The sequence below is a fragment of the Rattus norvegicus genome, chromosome 1 (genome assembly GCF_036323735.1).
Source record: "Rattus norvegicus strain BN/NHsdMcwi chromosome 1, GRCr8, whole genome shotgun sequence".
NCBI lineage: Eukaryota > Metazoa > Chordata > Mammalia > Rodentia > Muridae > Rattus > Rattus norvegicus.
Window position 1 is genome coordinate 93,311,515 of NC_086019.1, and position 25,746 is coordinate 93,337,260.

Genomic DNA, 25,746 nt, shown 5'->3' on the forward strand with positions numbered 1-25,746 from the left:
ACCCGCCCTATCCTGCCCATTTGACCTAGCACCCAGAGCTGGCTCAAAGTTTTGGCCTCCAGTGCTTCTGTGGTCTTGCTCACCTTGTCCCCGGCCAGGACCTTGAAGGAGGCGATGACCTGATCGGCGGTGTCTGTGTCTGTGGTCTCCCTTGACATGAAGTCAATGAAGGCTTGGAAGGTCACGAGGCCACTATGGTTGGGGTCGACCACACTCATGATCCGGTTGAACTCAGCATCACCCTGTGGGCAGGGGGAGGGCGAGGGCACAGGGCTCAGTGGAGCTGCTTACAGACTCAGTTTTGGAAGAATTCAAAGACAGAAAGGCTGGCAAATAGTGCTAGATCTTGAGTTTATTCCTTGGCCTCCCCCACCCCCAAAAGTCTAGGGAAGCAGAGGATTGGGTTCACTGTCCCAGCTCTGGCTTAAAGTAGCTCTGTGAGTGGGGGAAGAAAGCGAGAAACAGAAAGAGAAGGGAGAGTGGGAAGACTGTCCCCTAGACACTTGTAGGAAGAGGTGGATTTTGTTTGTTGGGGATGGGGGGTGGGGTGTCCACTGGAAGGACCCCAGTCCCTCCAGTGCAGCAGAGCAGAGAAGGAGGCAAGCAAGGCCTTGTTGCACTGCAGGGTGGAGGAGCGGCCCCAGGAAGATATGGAAGCTCAGGAGGCAGTGAGGGGGCTGGGGAAGGAGGAGGAGCAGAGGCAGGGGAGGCAGAGGCAGCATACCAGGCTGTATCCTGTGGAGATAAGCAGAGCCCTGAAGTCATCTGAGTCCATGCTGCCTGTCTGCTTCTGCTCCCAGGACGCAGGCATAGCAGAGGCCAGGCCCAGAGTAGGCCCCATGTGCACAGCGGACAGACAGGACAATGGAGAAGCAAGGAGCCAGGAGGCCCAGAGACCAGGTAAGGGGAAAAGTGTCCAGAGACATGAGGGAGGAGGCAAGAGAGCCAGGAGACAGCACAGAATGGCAGGGGAGTGGTGAGAGGGAGGGAGAAAAGAGAAAAGAGCAGTTAATGCCAGTCTGCTGGGGCTGTGGTGCGCGTACCTGCCGGTCATTCTCCACGTCGTAGCCCAGGCTGATGAGGCAGGCCTTGAATTCCTCAGGCCCCAGTGCCCCGCCATGGTCCTGCCGGGAGGCCATCGAAGGCGGGCGTACAGGGGTGATGCAGAGACCAGGCCACGGAAGTGGGAGAGGGGCCAGGCCACATGCAGTGGGCGGGGGAGGAGGACACATGGGAAGGGAAACACACAGTTAGAGGTGATGTAGACAAGCTGGTGGCCAGGAATTCGTGGGGCACAGGCCTCCATGGCCTCCGTGGGAGTTGAGCAGGCAGCGCGCAGGACCAAGTCTGGGGCTCAAAGATAGAGAGGAACTTTCCCTGCCTTCCGTGCTTACAGGGAAGTCTATGAGGCTACACACAGAAGCCCAGTGGCCGTGGTACTGGGTCAAAGGTCGTCTGGAGACAATCAAACTCAACACTCAGAATTCTTCTCAAGAGGCTACCAGTCTAGGTCCAAATGTTTAAAACCCTGCACATGGGGACCAGAGTCCTGGGACCTTTGCCCACCTGGCCTTGTGTGTACTCTGGGTCCTGCTCATTCTATGGACAGTGGCTAATGGGATGGATGGATGAGCAGATGGAGAGGGTAGGAGGGACATAACAATGGGGAGACGAAAGGTCACGCTCTGCCGGTGTGGGGTGGGGGTGGGGTTACCTTGTCAAAGTGGTTGAAGGAGGCTCGGAACTCCTGCATTTGCTCCTGGCTGATGCCCTTGGCATCTCGGGTGAGGATCTGATTCTCTACCTCGTTGATGGTGCGGGCAATGGTGGTGAGCAGCTGCTCCCAGCCCACACGGAGGTGCTGAGGGAGGAAGAGGGGTGACTAGATGGATGGGTGGCTGTCCTCAGCAAATGACGGTCTGGGGAGAGGGGATCCCATATCTCCAGCTGACAGGGGACACAGGACCTTTGCGAATTATCACTTACTCCATACAGATGTGGCAGATGAGCAACGGCCAAGAGGCTTGGGACATGTGACAAGTCTACAATTATGCTGGTCACTGCTCCATACCCTCCCTTCTACTGGGCTGTCCCAATGTGGCCTGGACTTGCTGCTTGGGTAAGGCTCAAAGTGCTGAGTTACAGGAGGGTGTGAATGTGACCCTTTCTGGGTCAGGTAATTCCAGAATGGAACTTACAGAACCCTGGTTTTTCAAAGGTCTATATATACTCGTTTGTAAAGGCGATCTCTCTCTGTATGTAGTCCAGGCTGGCCTAGTACTCCTAGAACTCCTCCCATTCCTCCTGCCTCTGACCCTGACTGAATTCTGGGATTTGGGCCATTTGATACGGTCCACACTTTTGGTAACTTCCACATGGTTTTAGAAAGGTGTGGAGTGTGTGGTGGCCATCTCTCCCTGGCAGTAGTACACACCTCCATTGTGTAGTTGGTGTGCTTGTTGTCGAAGATGAGGGCCTCCTGGATGAGCTGGTGCTGCTGCTCCAGCAAGTCCAGGTTGGGCTTGTAGTCCACAATGCTGCGCTCGTACTGCTTCAAGTGACTCAGCTGGTCTTCCAGAGTCCCGTTCATCTCGATGGAGATGCGCCCAATCTCCTGCAAGGTGGGGACAGACCCCGGGAGTGATGCCAGTCCAGGCTGCTGTGTCATCTGGAAGGCCTTTTGGTCCACCCCACGCTTTGGTGGTGAGAGTCTGCTTTACACACATCAACCTCCCTCCCCAGCTACTCTTGATCCCTCCCTTCCTCCCTGAGGCCCTGCACTGTGACAGAGAAAGGGAACTCAGGGAGGACAGACCAATCGATTGGGGAAGGTGCCTTCACCCTATGACAACTTAGAAACAAGAACCTAAAGAACAAAAGGAGGACAAGCCTCTGGCTGTTGGCGGAACCCCACTCTGCACTGCCTGGCACTGAGCACTAGGGCAGTGGGGCAGGTAGAGCTGCTACCGTACAAACTACCCCGTGCCTGTCAGGAGTGTCTCTAGGTACTGTGTTGCTCAGCTACACTACAGCCCTCACAAGGCTCTAGCACAGAGCGGTGAGCAAAAGCCGCTTGTTGTGGGAACACTGTCACCACAGATGAGAGCACAGGAGTGGAAGGCAAGCCAGCGCTGCGCTCAGATCATAGTCAGGGCCCAAACCAGCTCTAGCCCATTGATAGCCAGGCTTCCGCCTGCTTGGTATTTCCCTCTGGGCAGTCCTATGAGGTCAACTGGGGTGAGGTCAGATCTACCAAGCCATGGAGTCCACTGCCGGGCCGCAGGGAGGACCCGCAGGACTCTCTCAGCTGACAGGCAGCCTGGGTCAGTGGGGTGGGGCAACCTTACCTCCATCTTGGTCTGGATCCAGGGCCCCACCATATTGGCTTGGCTGGCAAACTGTCGGCGAAGGTGCTCATTGGATTGCTGCTTGCTCTGCTCTTCCAGGAGTGCGTGGTCCCGCTTCGGCACCAGCTGCTGCACCTGTAGGATGTGCAGCCCCAGAAGTCAGGGGACGGCTCCCCCACCTGGTCAGCCCAGCCCAGCCCAGCCCCTGCACATCAGCCTGCCCACCTTCTCCCATTTGGAGTTGATGATCTGGGGTGTAACGCTGGTGTAGGGGTTGCTGCCCGACAGCTTGATGTGATTGCTCTCAGCGATCCTTTGGGCCTCTTTGTGGATGGCCAGGATGGCCTCACGCTCCCTGTCGGCATCTGGCAGGGTGGACTTGAACTGGTCGTGGGCTGAGATCAGGCCCTAGAGGAAGAAAGGGAGTGAAGAATGCAGCCTGCCTCTCTTGGGGTGGGGTGGGACTGCCTTTATCTTTATCGAGGGTGTGGCGGGGCGGACCTCAATCTCCTCGATGGTGTGGACGATGAACATGTCCTGCAGGTCCTCCATGGCACTCTCCATCCAGTTGTTGAAGGGCGCGGCCCGCTTAGCATACTCCAAGTGTAGCTGGTCGATGGTCTCCAGCTGTTTCTCTGTTTTCTGTAGTATGCAAAAAGGGGACAGGGAAGCCGGGCGGCAGGTAAGTAAATACCTGAGGGCCTCTAAAGACACACCCCTAAAAGTCCCCAACATCCCTGGAGGGCATCAGGCTCCCTAGTGACACACCCCTCTCCTCACCTCCAAGGCTTCCCTGCGACTGTGGGTCAGAGAGCCCAGGTTATCCCACTGGTCACAGATCTTCTGGCACCGTGTGTTGACGTTGTGGGAGTCATAGTAGTCCAGTTCGCTGTGGAGCAGACAGAGATGAGACCCAGCAGACGGGTGGGGGTATGCATAGACTCTGCCCCTGGCACCTCAGGCCCTGGTGCAGGTGACAGACTGGGGCAGGAGGGTGGGTGGGAGGAGCTGAGTTTCCTTTTACTTTCAGCTATGACGTCAGCACAGGCACAGCCAGGCTACTCTGTGTCCCACCTATGCACTCATGGAGGGTGGAGATCAACGTCAGTGTCTCCCTCAGTGACCCCACCTTCTCTTCCCATTTAGACAGAGTCTCACTGAAAAGTCCCTTCCCCTTACACTCTGAGCACTGGGGTTGAAGGTGTGCACCCCAACACACCCACCTCAAGCTTACTTCATTATTAGCGTGTACACGCGCACACACACACACACACACACACACACACACACACACACACACACGTCAGGATGTGTGTGGAGATGAGAGGACAGCTTTCAGGATTTGGCTTTGCCTCCCTCCCCCTGTGTTATGGTTTCTGGGCTTCATACGTCAGGCTAGCTGGCCTAAGAGTTCCTGGGAAGTTAGAGGCGCCAGGGCTACAGGGTATCCAGCTTTCTGTGCGATCCGGAGAATGAACTCCTGTTGTCAGGCTTGTGTGGCACCCACCTCTCCACAAGGCCTCTCACTGAACCTGGAGCTCTTGGGACCCTCTTGTTCCCACCTAACCTGGGCTGAGGTTACAGGCATGTGCCACCCACCATGGAGATTTCACATGTGCTCTAGGGATACAAACTCACCCTCATGTTTATACAGTAAACCTTTCACCTACTGAGCCTTCTAAGCACATGTGCTCATGGAGGACAGGAGGGACCCACTGGACCTGCAGCCCCAGGCAGAGCCGGCAGATGTGGGTCCTGAGACCTGAACTCTAGCCCGTGGGACAGTGCACCTTCTCGAGCACTGAACACCTCTCGAGCACTGTTCTCTAAAATGCTTCTACATTTATTTACTTATTTGTTTTGTGTGCTCGTGTGTGTAGGTCAGAGGAAAATTTGTGGAGAGGGTTCTTTTCCACCTTGTAGATCTCAGGATCCAACTTGGATCTCCAGACGTGGCGGGAAATGCCTTGACTCACTGACCCATTTTCCTGCTCTAGGCTGCAATTTTAATTTTACCAACATCTAGCAGAGACGGCATGCAGTAGCTCAAAACTGTCTTCTCAGCACCATGGATGCTAAAACAAGATTGAGTTTAAGGCCAGTGAGCTACAGGATCAGGTCTTTATGAACAAGAGAGACCGTGCCTCGAAACAAAATAAACAAAGCCTGGCTTTCCACAGTCCTGATTATTGAAGCAGTTAAGGTTGCTGTCTTCAAAGGTCCTTATATAAGTGCTCTGAAGTGACAATTTTGAAATTTTTGTTTCTTAAAAAACATTATTATAAAAATGTGCTTTCAGGCTAGAGAAAGGGCTCAGAAGTTAAGAGGTCTTTCCAGAGGTCCTGAGCTAAATTCACGGGAACTACATGGTCGCTCATAACCATCTGTGAGATGTGGTACCCTCTTCTGGTTGTGCAGGTAGAACACTGCATAAAAAACGAATGAATGAATGAATGAATGAGCAAGCGGGCAAGCTTTCATTTAAATCCCAGGTACAGGGATATGTGGCTGCTTTGGACTGTCCTTAGCAACTGACTATGAGGAAAGAAATTAAGATTCATGAATCTTTCTCCTCTATCCTTTCTCTTTAATATCATTATGGGGGGAGAAACCAAGGGGAGAAAGAACACACAAGGTAGAAAAGACCAGCTGCAATGCTTATTACCAACTTCTAAAGCCAGATGTGATGACCAGCATCTTTAATCCCAGGACTTGGAGGCAGAGGATCTCTTGAGTTTGAGGCCAGCCTGGTCTACAGAGAAACCCTGTCCATTCAGCTGTACTATTTTACTGCTGCTGTTAACCTCTTTTTTTTTTTTTTTTTTTTTTGGTTCTTTTTTTCGGAGCTGGGGACCGAACCCAGGGCCTTGCGCTTCCTAAGCAATCGCTCTACCACTGAGCTAAATCCCCAACCCCTGCTGTTGACCTCTTGATGTGTCCCGTGTACAAGTTAAGCTTTCTGACAGGCAGGGAAAGTGGCACAGCAGACTCAGGTGTGAGAAACTGGCACGATGCATTCTGTCTGTCTGTCTGTCTGTCTGTCTGTCTGTCTCTGAAGCATTCACACACTGGCACTTACTTCATTGACTTGAGAAATGCTGGGCCAATAAAGATTAACAGTCTTGTCAGTGGTTAAGCACGAACTTGAGAGTTCTGTGACATTGCTATAGACCGGCAACGGGCAATGGGATGGTACCTGGGTAGCCTCCTTTCCTTCCTCTGGGGCCACGTCTGAGTGTTGTTTCTGGGGCTGCCTGACCTTGCCTCAAGGGAACAGGCCTCAGGTGGCTGGGACCTAGTATCTGAAGAGCAGGCTAGCCCAGCTCTCCACATTCATGGGCATCTCCCCTGTCACTCATATGAAGGCACCATTTGTACTCTTCCCTTTGTTTGGACAAGCAGGCCCCTGGACAGTACCCTATGGCACCAAAATTACCCGCAGGTCACAGTACTATAGTTTTGACTCTGATGTGCAAATGTATAAACTGCAGCCAACAGCAGTAGGAAGCAGGAAGAAACTAGCCTGCTCCTGTGGCCCCACTGGCACGGGTGGGAAGGCCTTGCAGAATTGCTTGAGTTTGGGGTGAATAGTGGGTGGGGGTGTCTGAGGAAAGAGCAGTTCCAGCCAAGGATCTTATTTTGGGAGCTCCTTCAGGGCCTGTGGATTTTTCCATGATGCAATGGGCTGGGCCTCCCACTCCCTGGCCCCTCCTCGATGCTAGCCACGGCAATGGTAGAATAAGAACCCCATTCATTGGCTCTTGAGGTGCAGTGTACTAACTGTGTGCCCACATTTATGTGCCTGGGCAGGGGAAGAGGACACTGGTGACTGTATTCTGAGCAGGAATGCGAACAGACAGAACAACAGGCTCACTGTCTAGCACTCCTCATACAAGGTGACAGGCAGGGAGAGAGGGACCCTTAAGAGACTGAGGTCATCCCTATGCGGGAGACCCTAGGTCCCTTATGCTTCTTGGTATTGAGACAGCATGGGCAGAAGATTTCCTTCTGTAAGGCACTCCTGGTGTATAGGAGGAGGCAGGGTTGAGAGCTGGGGACAGAACTGCCAGGTGATGATGCCATGGGTGCATACATACTTGAGCTCCTGGGCAATAGCCGCGATCTGCTCCACGCGGTCCTGGTGCGCCGCCAGGTCACTCTCAAAGGCCTCATGCTTTCGGATCAGAGCTTTGATGTCTGACAGGGTGGCTGTCTCATAGTCCCGGTGCTTCAGCATGGCCTCCTTCCCTACAGGTGTGGCAGAGAGGTGCCTTAACAACAGTCACAGAGCTATCTATCTGAGGGGGAGAAGTGCAGCAGATATGCATCATATCTGTTACCCCAAATGATGGAGCCTAGAAGCTCTTGAACCTTCCTCCTTGCCCCCTGGGGAAACCCCAAGCCCATTTATGTTCTATGTATTCTGTGCAGACTTAGAAGACACTTGGTGTTCTGGGCCTGAGACAGATATCACAGTGTAACTCCCAAGCTCTACATAGTGTCTCTTACTGCTAGGAGAACCAGGATAGAAGTTGATACCAAGGCTGAAAAGTTACAGACACCCATTTGTGGAGGATGGTGAGTGGGAGAAGCCCCAGGCTTTCAGCCAGGCCCAGCAGGGTCAGGAAAGGGATGACCCTGGAGTCTGGGCCCAGGAGCTGAGCCCGTGCCAGCTTTTTAGAGCCAGCTCTGCTGGGTGGTGGTCCTAACCCAGTCTTGTCACCCCACCCGCTTTCTCGGCACAGTGAGGTGGGGCTGTCCAAACCCTTTGAAGGAAAGGAGAAACACTATTATTAGTTCTGGAGCCGGGCTAATTACATGCTCAGAGCAAAAGCCCAAGCAGCCTGCTAGTAAGTTATGGGAGGACAGGGCACTGAGGGAAATGCCAGCCAGGATTTTCACTTTCTTCCTCAAGGAGCCCTGCTTCCAATGGCTTCTGGACTCACCCTCAGATCAGAGCCCAGAGCACCTGGCACACAGCTGGCACCCCTTGACCAACCTCCCATTGGTAGAACAGTGCCAGCAACAGCACTTATGTGGCCTTGCCCATCCTGAATTTTAGCAAGATGATGGTTAAGAATGGAAAGAGTTGGTGCCACCCCCGCTCAGCCACTCCCAGCCTCATCTGCTTAGCAACTGCCAGCCACCCCCAGGCCAGGGCTGGCACCAGGAGGCAAGAGATGGACTCAGAAAACAGACTCCACAGGCCTGCCACCCCTGCTCCAGGCCAGAGGGCCTAACCACAAGGCAAGCTTGCAATTCCCTTCTCCAAACTGCTTTCTCCCAAGGGTGGGAACCAGAAATAGCAGCTGAGAAGAATTCAGCCTCAGCTGTTTCAGCAGGGAACTGGCAAGTGTATCTACATTCAGCCACGGGATGTGTATGGGGCTCAGTGGTGTCTGGGTTTATTCCCAGGCACTCAGGTCCCTCTGGAAGTCATCCACATGGGCAAACCACCTCTGATTCCCCGTGCCCTTAGGCAGGGGTTTCACAGTGATTTAGAATATAGGAAAGGGGCTCAGGAGGTCTGCCAATCAACCGTTGAGAGGGACAGGTGTGTGAAGGCGTCAACCATTATTGGGCCTGGCTGTAGGTGGGCCTCATTCCTAGATCCCTCCAGTGCAAGCCTCAGAAGCTCTGAGGGGTTACCATACTCACAGCCACGAAACCAGCTGCCAGAGGTCTGGCAGCCCTAGGTTGGGTACTCCAGTTCATTTTGTGAGAACCACAGAATCATCTAGAAATGAGCTGGCAAGACACAGCAGAAAACACCTTAGCTATGTATGGGACACAGGAATTATGGCATTCCTTACATACTTAGGGGTCCTCACAAGAGAAGTGTAAGCCTATATGCCCAAATTCTCTCAGGGCAGGATTTACCCACTTGGGACACTAGCACACAAGGCCGAGCACAACCAAGTGGCTCAGATTCACGGCCACAGGTGTGGTATTTTGTTTGGGTTTTCAAGACAGTAAGTAGTGCCTCACACTGTATTGCAGACCAATCTGGAACCCTCTATACAGCCCAGGCTGACCTCCTGCTTCAGTTTCCCAAGTACAGAGATTGCAGGCATGAGCTGCCATCTGGCTAGAGATGTGTTTCAAATGAATGAGTGAATAAATAAACTAAATGAGGGCCCCATTCCCTCCAACCTGGCATCACAACCAACACGCCCTCCTTGAAAGGGCATCATTTCTGAGGCAGGAGGTAGTGTCTGCACCCACCTGTCTTCTGTCTCCTGTATTCCCTCCTTGGCCTGCTCTGGACAACAGCAGGGCTGAGCTAATGTGAGAGCAGGAACACAGTGGTGCAGTCTGTGAGCTGTGCAGTTGCCAAAGTCTCTAGAGGGGTGGGGGCTCAGCATCTATCTGGGGCTATATGCCCAGAGTTAAGGAGCTCCCTGTGGAGCCATGGGGGAGCAGTGGTGGAGAATTGGGGTGGAAGGGAGATGGTGTTATAGAAGGAGGTGTCTTTTGGAGAGCTATTTATGTCTCAGCAGTGAGACTGAGCCCAGGGCCTCCGAGTGACAGCTTGTTTGTGGGCGTGTCATGGCATGACTTTTACTTTCCGTGGGCATTTTCTGAGGGCTTTAGGTCTCCCGGGAATCTATCTGGAATCTCAGTGATGGAGTGGGTCTCAAGGACATGATGGAATTCTACATCCTGAGTCAGAGACAGGCAGCTGCAGGGCTGCTGGGAAACAGGCTTTGGGACAGGGTGATGACTGGAGCACCATCCTCAGACATGCCAGGGAAGCCAGGAGGTGGCTGAAGAGAAACTAATGCAACCCAGACAATGGGCGCGAAGCCCACAGTCACAGACAGTGTGGTAGGCAGAACTTGGGATTGGACACCATTCTTGGTAAGGACAGAGCAAGTGTGAAGGCACACGGAAGAGTCTTGCAGTGTTGTTCCTGGATAATCCAGGAGAGGGCTACGTGTGCTCTTATACCTGAGAGCAGACAGAGAGCAGTGGAGCATGGGAAGCATACCATCGGTCCAGGCCTCATGGATGGAAGCCTTCTGCCGGAATTTCTCTGCCAGGTGATCAAGTCGTTCCAGCCTACGGATTTCATTCAAGAGCCATTCTTCATAGCCCTTCTCAGCCTGCTCCAGATGTTGCCACCCATTGTTGATGTCCTGTGGGGTAGGAGAAAGCAGAAGTCTTACAGGATGGAGAGGCCTTCCTGACCCAACCCTGCAGCTCTGTCTACACGGACACAATGGACAGATGCTGTGTGTGTGTGTGTGTGTGTGTGTGTGTGTGTGTGTGTCTCCTCACAGAGGCAGGAGTTACGGGTGGCTTGGATGTGAGCTGCCTGACATGGATGCTGGGGACTGAACGCTGACCTTTGCACTGATTGTTTTGGTTTAAGTAAATGAATCTCGTATGAGCGGGCAGGTGGGCAAAGCAATGGATGGATGCTGCTGAGTAGACCTTGAAAGGTGCCTCGCTATCCCTCCCCCATAGAGGGTCTCAGACACTTGCTAACCTGGAGTCCTGGCAAATTCAAACAGTCCACACAAACTGTGGTATGGCTGGGGCAGTAGTACAGAGAATTCTGGGGGTAAAACCTCAGGAGAAATAGTCAGGAAACGTGAAGCTCGCCCATCATCATCCCTGCCCCAAACTATAACAATGTCGGTCTACTTCGGTTTGGCAGGTGATGCCCTGGCCCCAGGTGGCAGTGCACTCACCGAGACCATCCTGCCCTCGGAGGGCATGAAGGCAGGCCGGTTGCTCAGCCGCAGCTTGGTCTGCAGGGTGTTGAAGTTGATCTCCAGCTGACACTTCTCCTGTACCTTGGGGGGCTTGTGCACACGCCTATAGTCTCGGAAGTCCTCCAGCTTCTGCTGCATCTCCTGGATGGTCTTCTGAGGCACACGGTCTTCCAGCCAGGGGATGGTGCGCCGGATCCACTCTAGAAGCTGTGGGCCCATAGGAAGCCATGGTAACTACTATGGAGGTGCTCAGAGTACTGCTGGGACTGCCCCCCCCCCAGCTTATAGGGAAGCAGAATGTGGAGTTTTGTTTTGTTTTTCCCGGAGCTGAGGACTGAACCCAGGGCCTTGCGCTTGCTAGGCAAGCACTCTACCACTGAGCTAAATCCCCAACCCGAATGTGGAGTTTCAAAAGCCCTGTCCTCAGGGCTGCCTTGCTCCCAAACCCAAATTCTCCATGACTTCTGTGGGAACCCACAGCAGAGGTCTATGACTGTGTGCACCTGGGAACACTGCTATCCCCTACTTTCTGCTCAGGGTCTTCCTTGCCCAGACTAAAGTGGACGGTTCAAGTCCATTGTCCCTTCCCAGAAGACCCCTTTCCATACTGTCAGAGGACTTGTGACTGCTGGACACACAGGCTATGGCTGTCTTGAGACTCCTGCTCAAGCCAGGTTTGCTGAGTGTACGTGATATAACGGTAAGGGCCTACAATATGTGTGCCTCACTAGGATGGCCAGTGCACACACAAGGCCTGACACCTCAAAAATGGAAAACTGGAAGAAAAAATGGCAGGTGTTCTTATGACCTGTTCTGAGGCCAACAGTCTAGCCATCCCAAAAAATTCCAGAACAATGAAGGCACAGAAATGGCTTCTTAACAGCAAAGACAAAGCCAGAAACAGAGGTAGCTGGCTAAGTATGCACTGTGACTCCCACCTTGTCTTAGGGTTGGAAATGGCAGGTACAGCTCCCGGTGCCGCATTTTGTATTATCGGCCCCTCAGAAGCCAGGACCCCATGCATGTAAGGCAAAAGCTCCAGCAACCAACTATGTCTCAGTCCTAGCCTCGCCAGTATACGGTCAATCCATAAACCCTCAACTGGGCAGAAGCTGCCGCTTTGGGTTGGCAGTAGAACTCTCTCAAGTTTCCTCAGTCCACGCAAATCACATGGCTCAGAGGGGTGCCTGCCTAACACCCAGGAGACCCTACAATTCACACTCACACCTGAAACTCGTAACCTTGAAGTCCTCAGGCCTAGGAGCCTAAGCTGGCTGGCACGGTGACCACCAAGCCAAACGTTCCGTACCTTATATTTTCTAGGTCTTACTGCTATGCTACATCTGCTTTCACAGCGAAACAGTGTTTGTTATTCCAGTATTTAGGAGGTGGAGGCAGGGGGATCAGAAGTTTAAAGTCAGCCTGAGCTTCATCAGACTCCATCTACTGCTGACTCCTGTGTTGCTTCTCTCCCCAAACAAAAATAACAAAACCAACACGTCTGTTTTTCAATTTGACGTGTATGGGTATTTTGCCTGGATGTATGTCCATGTACCACCTTGTGTGCCTGGTGTCCCCAGAAGTCAGGAAGCGAACTCAGGTTCCGTGGGGGAGCATAAGTCCTTGTAACACCTGAGCCGCCTTCCGAGCTCTGCCTGCCTACCCTTCACTCTGATGGGGCGGGCGTGGCGCGCTCGGGCACACTCACATCACTGGCCAGGCGCTCGTAATCTTCCATCAGGTGCTCATTTTCCTGGTTCACAGCCAGCACCTTGCAGATCCGGTTGGCAGCAGTCTCAGCCTGGAGTGGAGAAGCACACAGTCAGGGCTGCCAGAGGCTGGGGACCCTCCCTCTAACAAGCAGGTCCCTTGAAAGCAGGCTGTCCAAGACCCACAGAACTCCCCAAAGAGGGAAAGGAGAGGGAGCGCATCTCCAGTAAAATGGCCTTGGACAGACATGTCCTCAGGGTCTTTGCTGAGAAGGATGGCAAGACCTGAGCCCCTGCTAAGAACCAGGCCTCTCGTCCCCGGGACCGAGTGGAAACAGCACTGAAGGGGTGGTGTGGAGGTGCCAGGAGCCAGTCCCAGTGCTTGGTGCATGTCCTGCCCATTCTGGCTCCTACTTGAAGGCGAGGCTGATGACCATAGGGGCTCACATGGGCACAAGTCACAATAGGAAGGGCAGAAGAGGAGCACAGGGAGGGTAGATAATACAGAGATGGCTGCTGTACACTAGAAGCCTGGTGAGGGACAAACACCACACAGGAGAAGGGAGGCAAGGTACCTTTCAGGCAGCACAAAAAAGATCCAAGAAGAGTTGGAGCGGCAACAGAACAGGAACAGAAATAGTGAGGAGGGTCTACAGGGTGATGAGGAGGAAAACAGAGGCTTGGGAGTCAGCTCCAGGGCCAGTGTGCTTTCCCATGCGCACACGGCACAGATAGGGAGCTGACAAACTGCCACAGGCGGCGAGCACTTGCTCTGTACACAACACACTGTGCGGCAGGAGGCGCCAAGGCTTGGTCCGGTGGTGAGACAAAGGCCAAAACCAGAGGTGCCGCTAGGGCCAGCTTCTGGCCATAACTGAGCTGTTGGTACCTCAAGCTCTAACCCACACTGCTGCTGGGGAGCTGCTCGCCAGAGGTGCTCTACTCCACTTCTGAAGCATGGGGTATTGTAGGTGCTCAGAACTGGTGAACTTAAATGCAGACAAGGATGACTGAATGAATGCTTTGGTGACTAGACACGGGGAAGACAGTATTCTCATGCCAGTACTGAATTCACGCAGAAAACACTTTGAGAAGACTGAACTGGCCTCTGAGAAATGATGGCATCCTTGAGGCACTGCTGGGTGTCAATATAGCAGAGTCCCCGCTTTCCTCACTGCAGACTAGGCTATCTTAGAAGACACGCCGAGCACAAGCATTCTGAGCCCAGATGCCCCCTAACTTGCAACTGCTCTGGCCTTGGACTTTCTTCCTAGTGACTGACCCCTTTACCAGTCCCTTTACCAGCCCTAAGACAGCTCCAGGCACAGGATGTTTCAGGTAGGAGTCAGCATGAGACTAGGGAGGCCCACCTGTTAACTGGACTCACCACTACCTAGTCCTGCTCAGTCTTCATTACCAGTCAGTGGGGACAGGGGTATAACTTCGCTCTCCGTGTCTTCAGCAAAACACTCCAAATACAAGATCTAACCCATGCGGGGTGGCTAGGAAAGAGGCACTGAAAGCTGGCCATTCGGGGAGGGACCTGGAAAGAACTGGGCACCCTTACTGTGCCAGACTGTCTTAAGCCCTGGAGCCCATTACTGCATGCCCAGAACAATCCTGTAAGAAGCAATAGGATTCTTATTTTATAAACGGGAATCAGGCCAGGCCAGACCGCCCGTGATGGCATCCCCACTAGACCTAAGGTTCTAGAAGACAGTATACGGTGTCTCTGAGCCCCAGTTTCCTTTTCCTTCAGATGGGTCTCACAGCCTCCATTTCCTCCCTGGTGTGGACAGGAGTTCTGTTGGAACCTAGGGAGGTAAAGGCCTTGGAGAGGCCCCACGGAGGTAAACGTTCCCAAAACAAGTACCATTTGACCCTAACTCCTGGGCTGCTAACACAATACTGTTGACCAAGCCACCCTACAAGACTAGGAGGGCACAGAAGTGCCAAGACTTCTATGTAGAAGTGTGAGTCCGGGTTGGGGATTTAGCTCAGTGGTAGAGCGCTTGCCTAGCAAGCGCAAGGCCCTGGGTTTGGTCCCCAGCTCCGGGGGAAAAGGGGAAAAAAAAAAAAAAAAAAAAGTGTGAGTCCACGGCACTATGTAGAGTGGAGCCAAGGGGGTGGTGTGAGGTAAGCAGGGCTCAGGAAGACTCATACCAGAATAGACATATTTACTTGACCTACCCAGGAGCCTCCAGAGCATTTGGGCAGGAGACAGTTTTCTGAAAGAAGGCTCACAGGTAGGTGGTGGCCCTGAAGTAGAGTTCTTGACAGGTAAGGGGTCATACACTAACTCTACCATTTATTTACAGTGATCTGGGCTTCTATTCCTCTGTGTGTGGTCAGAGCTGTCACATCCACTATAAGTGGCTATGCAAGAAGGTCTGTGAGGCTTTGGCTGCTGTCAAACAGAAGGCACTGGGGTCCTATGACCATAATGACCCTGAGCTGGTTAGCCAGGCCTCCCTGTGTGGTCCCATGGGGCTGACTGAAAGGTGACTCGAAGGGCAAATCTGACTCCACAGCTGGAGGGAGGGATCTTACAGTGATAGTTTTCACTTTAATTAGGTGTGGGATACAGGGCTGATTAGGACTGTCCTCAGCAGTTGACTGTGAGTTGCCTCAGGCTCTAGCAGAGGCGTGGGTCTGCCAGCTGTGACTATGAAGTTTGGGATTCTGTGAACTTTTCAGAGGGTATTAAATGCCCAGGGCCCCGAGAGGTGGTATTGGTCCTGATTTGTTAATAGTCATGCTCAAAGAAGGAAGAAAAAAAAAAAAAAAAAAAAGAAATTAGATTCAGGGATCTCTATCTCTCTCTCCCCACTCTATCCTTCTTTCTCTCTTATCTAGAAATAGGGGTGAAACTGGGGGGATAAAGGGTGGGAAAAGAATCCACAAAGTAGCAAAAGACTGGCTACAGGGACCTCCCACCCTGGCTCACCTTCTGGGCCCCCGAGAAGGCGTGGTAGAAGCAGGACACGTAAGTCATGATGGCCTTCTCATCTGGCCTCAGAGTGCCTACAATATCTGCGCAGAGAGAGAGAGAGAGAGAAAGAGAGAGACAGGAGAGAGTGAAAGATGCAGGAGGGAGGTGGCCGGCCAGCCTGAGGCTCATGCGGGAAGAATAGCGCTTGCTCTGGACTGGAAACCAGGGAGGCTCAGGCCTGGGGGCCATGCCCTGCCACGGTGCACAGAAGAGCCACCAGGCTTTGAGGGAGGAGTCTCATTTTCAAACAGGCCATTTAAACTGACTACACTCTATGAAAGGAGCTGCATTTGGGGCCAAAAGTCAAAAGTTAAGCAACTGTTTCTGAAACCCTCAGCAGAATCATGTCACCTGAACTTCCAGCCATTTTTGTATAACCCCTAAAGATGCTGGGCTCTACGGTGCACGGCTCTCATCCTGGCACTAGGATGTTCTGGCAGGAGGAGCTACAGAATCAGACTCTGTCAAAAAGTCAAGCATACTGTCATACACTGACAATCCCAGCACCCTAGAGGGAGAGACAGGAAGATCAAAGGCAGCCGGGTCTGTATATAGAAAGTTCCAAGACGGGGTTGGGGATTTAGCTCAGCTGTAGAGCGCTTGCCCAGTGAGCACAAGGCCCTGGGTTCGGGCCCCAGCTCCGAAAAAAAGAAAAAAAAAAAAAAAAAAAAAAAAAAAGTTCCAAGACTCCAGGACAGCCAGGACTATGTCACTCCCCCGCCCCCACCCCCCAGTAAAACTAAAAAGCCTCAAGTGGTACCACATGGAGTATTAGGACTCTAGAGGTAGCTGAGCTGTATGTACAAGACATTGTCTTTAAAACAAAAACAAAAACATGAAATAAAAGGTATCCCAAATTTAAAAAAAAAAAAGAAAAGCCCTAAGCAGAACGACCCACAGCTAGCTGCGTTTTGCAACTTTCCTTTCCTTGCCTGTCTCTCAAGTCACTGCTTTGCAACCTGAGCCTTTCTTTTCACTCCCGAGGCCGCCTGTGTAGCCTTCACCGGGCAGCCCCAGCCCCTTTCCAACTGATGGCCCCAGCTACCAGGGGACCCAGGTGCCTCTACCACACCACCCTGTCCCCTGGCCGCCTCTGACTCCTCATATCACAAGACCTGATGTATGCTGTCTGTCTCACCTAACTAGGAAATAAGCTTCCTTGCAGCAGGAACTTGCCTGTGTTCTCACTGCCTGAACAGAGCCTGGTGTACAGCAGGCACTCAATAGACTGAGCAAGGACTAGATAGGCGGCAATGCCCAGGACTGAGGGAGCTGGCTTCCAGTCCAAGAGAGGCCACTGCCGTCTGCAAGAGAAATGAAGTGAGCGTGGGAGGCAAAAGGCAGCGGCAGCATTGGGCAGTGGCGGCGAGGAGGGCTGCCTGGCCCTGCCTGGTACCTTCTGCGCTCCTGAAAAGGCATGGTAGAAGCTGGACACATATGTCATTATGGCCTTCTCGTCGGGCCGGGCTGTGTTCACGATGTCTGTAAGTGAACAACAAGGGTTAAATGGCCCAAGCAGGGAGGGGTGAGATCACTTGCTAGGACGCACAGGCTCCTAAAGCCACAACTGCACGGGGGAAGACCCTCTCGCTGATTCAACAATAGTTGTTCAGTTGGATGGGCTCAGTCACATCCTAACCTCCCCCACAGTCTCAGGAAAGGCCACCGCTGTGGGAACTGAGCTGGAGTGAAGCCACTTCCTTTCTCTGAGAATGGCCTCAAGGGGCTGCAGGACAGTGAACTCCAAAGGCCACCAGAGGCCAGAGACACGGGTCCTGCTGGGGGTGGTGCTGGCTGGGAAATGGAGCAAAGCCGGAAAAGGAAAAAACAACATTCCACTGTAGCAGGCTCCAGACCCCAGGCCTTTGGCTGGTCAGGAGAGAGGCCAGGGTTGTTCACAGGAAGCCGGGAGCTGGCCTCTTCAGCCTCCTTGCCCCCTCTGTGGTACTAGAAAATTGACCCTTTAAGCACTGGCCACCCTCCCTTTTCTGCTATTCTGACTGTGTCTGACCACCCCAGGTTCACCCAGCCTTTCACCCTGGCTCAGCCAGCCAGCTCCCGTGGTTTTCTGGAAACTGATGAGTTGTGGAGCCCAGCCAAAGCTAGGTCCAGAGAGATAAATAAGGCCAAAGGTAGCATGGTGTTGACTGAACATAGGGGAGGTACTCACCCTCAGCATCCAACATCTTGGGGATATCAAGGTATTTCTCAGCCACTTCAAATGCATTGTTTAGGTTGGTGACTGGATCATCCTGGGGTGGCAGGTGGAATAAACATAGAATTCCGTCAGGAACAGGACCCAGGCAAGTGTAAAAGGCAAAGGGCTGGCCTGAGACAGGGGAGCCTTGAGGAGCAGGGCTGGAAAGTGTCTTAGGAATTCTCATCCCTGTGTGCTGCTATACAGGGAGAAAGGCCTGCTACATAGCACAGTTCCTGCCCAGAGCTTGATGGCAACCTTTTCTCTAGAGAAATACAGGCATGCTTCTCACAGAACAGCCAGCCAGCCAGCCAGCCACAGGCCTCAGCTGAAGCCCTGTGCTCTGAACCTTTTAGGGCTGGTTCAGGCTTGAGAGATCGTAAGGTTCTGTGTGCGTGTGTGTGGTGGAAAACAGCCATGAGAACACCTGAGCTCCCACACTGGATCCCACTGCTACAATAGCAGCTGGAGCTTGATCAGCAGGCCTGATCTACCTCACGCCCTCACTAGTTTTAGTTTTCTGCTGAAACAGAATCCTCATTCCTACCACACCCAAGCAGGTGCTCCGCTGACACCCCTGACTCTTGAGTTCTCTCTGTCTCCAGGGGTCCTTTCCCTACCAGAGCAGTTTAGGGTACCATCATTCTCCAGCGGTCTGGCCCTTAACTCTGCAAGCCCATCAGCCTAGTATGGTGCAGACGGCTGGTTGCTTTGGACATCATTCCCTGTCTCCCAAGAGGCCAGACCTTCAGTTCTGTATAAGCAAACAGGAGCACAGCTCTGCACAGGAAATGGTGGCTGATGGGAAGGCTCAACATTCCCTCTTTCCTCCTCTGGACAGAGGAATGCTTCCAGAATCCAGAAGGTCAACAAAGAGGGTCAATGGCCAAGTAAGACAGACCCTAAAACAGCCTAGCCAGCTGCTATGCCCATGGAGGAATGGACAGTGCCCAAGGCTATCTAGGAAGTGAGCCTTAGCCCCCAGGCCAGTGACCGGGTAAAAGTAAAGGAGGCTCTCTGAGCTTGTGCAGCTGTGGAGGTCAGCAGTGGGCAGCTTTGGGGACGGAGACAGGGATACCTACCTTCCTCAGTTTGTCATACTCAATCAGCTCAGGTCTGTGCCGGTGGATGAGCGCGTTGAAGGCCAGACCATCCTTCCAGCTGTAAGGGAAGGCAAAAGTTAGAAGTGGGTCCCTGTAGTGAAATTTTTTGAGAATTCTGGAATTTTGATTTCTTTAAAAAACAACTATTTTTAAGAATGTGCTTTTGTTTTAATCCCAAGTGTAGGGATATGGGGCTGCTTCATTCAGACTGTCCACAGCAGCTGTCTGTGATTTGCCTCATGCCCTAGCAGAAGCATTTTTTGTTAGCTGCAGATAGTTTCTGTGATTGCATGACATTTGGAAGTTTGGGAAGTTTTCAGAGGGAATATAAATGCTAGGGCCCCAAGAGGCGAGCTGGGAGTTTTCGTTGGTGTTTTAGGGTGGACAGTTGTAGTTTTTTAGTAGCTGTGGTCAAAGAAGAAACAGAAGGAAAGAAATTAGGCTCAGGGATCAAATTCCCTCACCCCTTGTTTCTCTATCTAGTGTTAGGGAGAAGAAATCGGGGTACAAAAGGTGGGGAAAAAGAACCCACAAAGTGGAAGAGACGAGCTACAGACCCTTGCAGTTCTGAGGCCCCTGGGGGCTCACGGCAATGACTAATTCCCATGCACAGTAGGCTCAGTGTGAGGTAGGCACTGCAGGCACGACATTGTGGCAGCTTAGAACACAACCTCGGAACACTTAGGGATAAAGAACTGATTTGCTGGCTGGAGAGATGGTTTAGAGGTTAAGAGCACTAACTGCTCTTCTAGAGGCCCTGAGTTCAAATCCCAGCAACCACATAGTGGCTCACAACCATCTGTCATTGGAGCTGATGCCCTCTTCTGGTGAAATCAATGGCAGGCAGCAGCAAAAGAAATACACTGAGCAGAGCCACCAAGGGGAACCACGTGCTGTTAAGGACAGAGCACAATCAGCATGGAGTGACACAGCGGGGCCTTTTACATCACACAGCAGAGTCATGTGTTGAATGAGTCTAAGGGGACACCCCAGGCAGACGATAGCCTCCTACTGCCCTGGCCTCACATGGCCCAGGCCCCTGCCTCTCTCAGATTACAGAGACATCTCGCCTTTGCCTCCCTCACCCAGGGACAGTAGACCCTTGGCTGGGCTGAGTTGTGCTCATCTTAGCAGCTGGAAAGCACATGCTCTTAAGTTCAAGTGCAGTGGCAGTCTATGCCTCCTGAGATGTGAAGAGGAAGAGGAAGCCTGGCTGTGGCTGTTTAAACAGCTTCAGTCTCCTCTCAGGCACACAGGCACCGAGAGCAGGTCAAGGACTTACTGAGGCTTGCTGTATAGAACAGACCAGGATGAGAACACGGCAAGGAAAGCCAGGCATGAGGAAGCACCTGGATCCCAGAACCGCAGTGTTGCTGGGTGCCTGTCTACCTGATATGGAAGTTCTGGACGTTGACGTTTTTATACGGGGCTGTCTTTCTCTGGCACCAGAGGAGGAGTCCTTCCTTGGCAGAGGTCTCTGCAAACACAAGACTCAAAGGTGAGCTCAACATTACACCTCAGGACATGACCCAAGCTCAACAGGACTTGCGTTCTCAGGCCTGGGACAAACATACCCCCAGGGAAAGGACGGCAGACATCACAACAAGGGCAGCACTGGTGGCCGATCCCATTCTGAATGTGCATGATCTTTGTCCATCGCACACAAAGCCCAACTCCACAAAGCCCTGTCATCATTGGGACTACTCCAGCAAATAGCAAGGAACCTACGAGTCTGTCATTAGCCTCTAGGCCACATGGTGAGTAGCCCTGGAGACTGGCCTCAGGCTGTTTCCAACAAGTACCATCTTCTCCTCTGGGTAACTTGGCTGTCCTCACATTGGAAATCCGATGGAGACAGGAATACATCTATCCTGGTCACCATGGTGACCCAACACCTAGCTCCTCTAGATACTGGCCTCATGGCTTTTCTCATTTTGTGGCACACACACAGTGGCTAGGTGGAAAGGGCAACATTCTTGGATGGCCTAAGCAGGCCAGAATGCACACTCCCAAAGGGTATGTGGAGCTGAAAGAGAAAAGGCCAGGCCCAACTCCACCCTGAGTTTATTCTGCAGCTCAGGTCACCAGGATGTACAATGGTGCCAGTCATTCTAGTCTACTTTAAGGGCAGAGCATAGGGTTGGTTTATGAAACACAGACCACAGAGCACTGTTGCTCTGGGGTAACCTGGAACCAGACAGGGCTGTGGCAAAGATGGGCTCCAAGTAAGCATGGAGGAGAGAGAACGGAGAAAACCCAGAGCTTGTTGTTAATTCGTCACATCCCAGGAGTCTTACCTTCCACAGAGATGTCTTGGATGGCGAACCTGAGGATGATGGTCCAGATCATTCCCAGGGTCATCTTTGCATTGCCATCCACGATCTCTGCACGAGGACAAAGGGCGGGGAGAGAGGGCTGCTAGTGAGAGCCACCCCAAGGCAGGCAGCAGAGCCCACCCCACTAGGGGGATGCACTGAGTATGCCCTAGTCTAGACAGGACTACTCTAGAAGCCTGCTGACACTGTCCTCTGTACACAAGCTTCCTAGCCACAAAGGCCTTTTCTCCACTGGCTACACTATCACTAATAAGGACGAGCCACTTCCTTCCCAATCACCTTGCTACCACCCACACAATCTGCACAACGGGACAGTGCTGCCTCCTAGTGACCCTGCAGTGTAGTATGGTTTATCTTGTGCACCTGGTCCTTTAAAGGAGCCCAACTTAGCTGGGCTGGACGTGATGGCCCACACCTTTAACATCACCACTGGGGAGGCAGAGGCAGGTGGATTTCTCTGAGTTTGAGGCCAGCCTTGTTTACAAAGTGAGTCTAGGACAGCCATGGTTCTGGCTGTTATACAGAGAAACTTTGTCTCAAAAACAAACAAAATAAGCTTAGCTGTTAGAACCTTCAGTGTTGGTTGTCTCTTGGACAGGATAGATTATGAGAAGTTAGCTGAGGCAGAGAAAAAGGAATGGGACTAGCAGAATGAGAAGACAGATGGAGAACATGTTCGGGGACTAAGCTGCACAGATAGGCTAGAAAAGTTAGTTTGGAGCTGCTAGTACTGGGAAAACTGGGAGAACAGACTGTTGAAACACACTGTGGGGAAACTGAGGAATGGCTGGGAGAAACATTTGAAAAGGCTGAGCTGGAAACTGGGAAGAGGGCTGTCAGGGAGTTACTGTTCCAAAACAGCTAGCCATTTCACACTACAGCCTGCCTCTGGACACAGAAGGTGCCCCTACTTAAAGCTCCTTTGTAGCACACAGTATTAGGCAAGCACTTGACCACGTGAGCTCTAGGGGAAGCAAAGGAATAGAATGCCTGCCCTGTCTTCCCAGGAGTCACAGCTAGAGTCATCATCAAGCAGGGCTACCAGCCTGCTACAGCACTGGGCCAAGCTAGCTCTCCCACCAGAAAAGCTAAGCTTCAAGAAGGCCAGGCTTCCTCAGTCAAAGGACATGACCAATCTCACAGCTGCCACAGGTATAGGCTGGCCAAAGTTCTGGGAGGACCAGGACTTTCATGACACATCCACCAGCTGCCTCTGTGACCTGCAGCTGTGCTTCAAATTGCCACCCCCTCTCATAACCCTGGGGAAGAAGCCATGTTCCTCAATTGCCAGGCCATGAGGGGCCAGGCAAGGCCAGGATTCTTCATGAAGCTGCCCTTTACCCTCGTCTAGGCATGTGACAGCCACAGATTGGGACAAGATCACTTAGAGCATACAGAGGAAACATTTGCAGACTGAGCTGTCCTCCAAACGAAGTGGAGACTGGACACAAGCTGGGTCCGTCCCTCCTCTCACCCTCTGTATCTGCAGATGAGTCTCTGAGCAAAACAAATGCAGCTGTGAGAGCACAGGGCTGGAGCGGAGCCCGGAGAAAAGATCCATGCAGGACACAAAATCTCTGGGCCTGCCTGGATTTTTGGGTTTTGGTTTTTAAACAACCACCAGCTACCTCTACTGTGGCATGCAAGGCTTGGCACCCCTCCACAGAGGTCCCAGGCAGGGGCAGGGCCTTGGAACTCAGAGACACACATTCTGGCCTATCATCCTGCCAAAATTTCAGTCCTGTCATTAACACAAATTAGTTTTCTTTGTTTTTCTAAAAGCTGGGACAACATGGATGTCAGGGCGAGAAACTCTGCTTTGACTAATGAGCAGAGAGGTTGTTGGCAGCCTCTGGGTTCCATGAGCCTCTCCTCATCCAAAGGCGCCTGGGAACTCAACCCCAGGACCCCAAGGAGCTGCTGGCTGAGGATGGTGGTACAGATCTGGGAATCCATTCAAGACAGAGGGATCCTGTGTGTCCAGAGCCATGCACCCAGCCTATGCTGCTGAAGCAAAGCCTAGGGCTGACCTGTGACCACACTTTCTGTTCCAATGCCCTGCTCAGACCACTAGGCTCCCCTTTCCTCCTTGTACACCTCCTTCTACCCACATGGACCAGGCAGAGTTGCTCTTGACAAAAATAAATCAGGTCATGTGTACAGGGGCCAGTTCACAGTTCCTCCTCACTCCCCACCCCCAACCCCCGGTACACACTAGCTTTTGCTTAAAGGTGTAGAGCCCATGGATCCTCCATGTTATTAAGGGTAGGAGCCACTGTTGTCAGGAAGCAAAGCTTCCTGTATTCACTCAGCACACAGAAGTCCTGCCTCGGAGCCTCGCAGCTAAGACCCCTGCTTACCTTCTGCCCCAATGGACACCAGCTTGACTCCCTTGCTGGCGATGAAGTCCAGGGCTTTGTTTACATTGTTGATCTTGTGCACTCGCATCTTCCCCCGCTCTGGCTTAGGCAACCGCTCCCCTGGGAAGACAGGTGGTGAGGGGGTCTTCACAGCCACTCAAGCCACTCCCAGCGCTAGCACCACACAGACTCAAACTGTCAAATTTCCCAGGGGCCAGGGGGCATCGTCAGTGCCAGCTAGGACAGGATACAGTATGGCCTGCACAGTGTTACCTGAGCCTTACCTGAAATGACCTCCAGCAGAAGCATAAGTTTGAGCCCATCCCGGAAATCCTCATCGATGTTCTCGATCTGAGTGCCAGCCTTCCGCAGATGGGAGTTGCACCAGGCTGTGAAGGTCTAGGGAAGAGGAACAGAGAAGGTATGGAGGTAAGCCAACATCAGGGCTTTGCACTAAGCAGTACTGAGCCTCTATATACATCATGCTTATGTTCACGGGTTCTCGTGTGGCCCAGGCTGGACTCAAGGATGATCTTGAACTCCTTGTCTTTCGGCCTCCTCTTCCCAGATACTGAGATTATGTAAGCATGGGACCATATCCAGTTACATACAATTTTTTCCTGATCTTAAAAGTGATCCAGGCCGGCTGTTAGAGAGGCATTCCCAGGCAGACACGGATCCAAGAGGACCTTGGCTTTCTTTACCTAGTGTCCTGCTGAGGGAGGACCTTAGCCATGACCTTCCTATTACTGGACACATATGACCTGGGACAAGAAAGCTACTGAGTGGGGCTGGGGATTTAGCTCAGTGGTAGAGCGCTTACCTAGGAAGCGCAAGGCCCTGGGTTGGGTCCCCAGCTCCGAAAAAAAGAACCAAAAAAAAAAAAAAAAAAAAAAAAAAAAAAAAAAAAAAAAGAAAGCTACTGAGTGAGCAAAGTATTCTACAAACCAAGGCTCACTGGAGCTGAGGTAGCCCAGCAGCCAAGCCCTCCTCTGTAAGGCAGGACTCTGAGCTCTAATTCACAGGTCAAACACCTTGGCCTCCATACATGGCCCATTCTTCCCAATGTTGGGAACTGGATGTGCCTTAGGGTTGGCTGAAAGGTAAGCGGAAGGCAGCCATATCTAGGAAGTTTCTCAAGATCAGGTAGATGGTAAAAGCACATGCTCTGGACGAGGGCTACAAAGCAAGAAGCTGCAGTCCCAGACCCCAGCACACTGCAAATGATGGCAGAACACCCAAGTGTAGGGCCACTCAGTGCCTGCAAGCTGGAGCCTGTTATCTGTGGCACAGAAGAGGTTCAGATCAGTTAATACTAACAAGCCCAGGCATCTTCTGGGGAAAATGGCCCTCTCCCTCCCACGGCTGGATCTGGGAAAACCCAAGCCTCTGCTCTCCTAGGAGCCCCCAGAACAGAAATGGGCAACCAGCCAGGAACATGCAAGAGCACATCCCATGCCTGGGGGGGTAAGCAAGGGCCACACGGGGTGGGTGCCAAGGGCTTCCATGAGCCTCTGGCCAAGCATCATGTGTTTTGACAACTGCCAGCAGGCCTGCTCATTCAGACTCAGCACAGGGCACCTTCCAGACAAAGACACTGCTTAATAATACACCAACCTACACGGAGGACTCAGCAAACAATGAGGGCAGCTGGAGTGGCCAGACCCAACCGCTCACCCATGCTGCTATGCCTGGGAGACAGAGACCCCTCCTGGTGGCACACTACTGTTTCTCAACTAACCATGCCTCTGCCTACTTTGTAGCCTTGCAGTGGAGCCACCACTCAAAATGCAGCCTCTGTGGTGTGGTAACACAGGCTTTAACTCCAGCAGCAGGAGGCAGAGGCTAACCTGAGCTAACAGACCAAGAATCTGTCTCACAACAACAACTAAAACGAAAGTAGCTCACAGTGTATGTAGCTCTTCCTGGAGACTGCTACACCAGGTCTTCACGGTCTGGTTCTGACCCAGTGCCACTCAGA

The 25,746-nt window shown here is 52.5% G+C and overlaps 2 protein-coding genes across 6 annotated transcripts in view; one reads left to right on the forward strand and one right to left on the reverse strand.

Moving 5' to 3' along the window:
- Positions 1 to 25,746, forward strand: part of LOC103689966 (MARCKS-related protein-like) — a 980,777-nt gene that overhangs the window by 243,652 nt on the left and 711,379 nt on the right. The gene's annotated exons all lie outside the window — the stretch shown is intronic.
- Actn4 (actinin alpha 4) overlaps positions 1 to 25,746 on the reverse strand; it is a 69,076-nt gene that overhangs the window by 1,221 nt on the left and 42,109 nt on the right. Inside the window, exons 2-21 of one of the 5 annotated variants that reach the window (XM_008759185.3) lie at positions 24,050 to 24,164; positions 23,766 to 23,885; positions 21,367 to 21,453; positions 20,459 to 20,546; positions 19,049 to 19,127; positions 17,940 to 18,021; positions 17,166 to 17,251; positions 12,777 to 12,869; positions 11,045 to 11,275; positions 10,339 to 10,486; positions 7,445 to 7,595; positions 4,128 to 4,236; positions 3,849 to 3,989; positions 3,573 to 3,755; positions 3,348 to 3,482; positions 2,435 to 2,614; positions 1,715 to 1,861; positions 1,044 to 1,124; positions 725 to 790; positions 84 to 242 (exon numbers count right to left, since the gene is read on the reverse strand). In XM_008759185.3, coding sequence (XP_008757407.1) covers positions 84 to 242; positions 725 to 790; positions 1,044 to 1,124; positions 1,715 to 1,861; positions 2,435 to 2,614; positions 3,348 to 3,482; positions 3,573 to 3,755; positions 3,849 to 3,989; positions 4,128 to 4,236; positions 7,445 to 7,595; positions 10,339 to 10,486; positions 11,045 to 11,275; positions 12,777 to 12,869; positions 17,166 to 17,251; positions 17,940 to 18,021; positions 19,049 to 19,127; positions 20,459 to 20,546; positions 21,367 to 21,453; positions 23,766 to 23,885; positions 24,050 to 24,164 — 2,481 coding nt within the window. Of the gene's footprint in view, positions 1 to 83; positions 243 to 724; positions 791 to 1,043; positions 1,125 to 1,714; positions 1,862 to 2,434; positions 2,615 to 3,347; positions 3,483 to 3,572; positions 3,756 to 3,848; positions 3,990 to 4,127; positions 4,237 to 7,444; positions 7,596 to 10,338; positions 10,487 to 11,044; positions 11,276 to 12,776; positions 12,870 to 15,724; positions 15,811 to 17,165; positions 17,252 to 17,939; positions 18,022 to 19,048; positions 19,128 to 20,458; positions 20,547 to 21,366; positions 21,454 to 23,765; positions 23,886 to 24,049; positions 24,165 to 25,746 lie in introns of all 5 variants that reach the window. The other 4 variants (XM_006228688.3, XM_006228689.3, XM_006228687.3 and 1 more) reach the window with 4 other exon arrangements.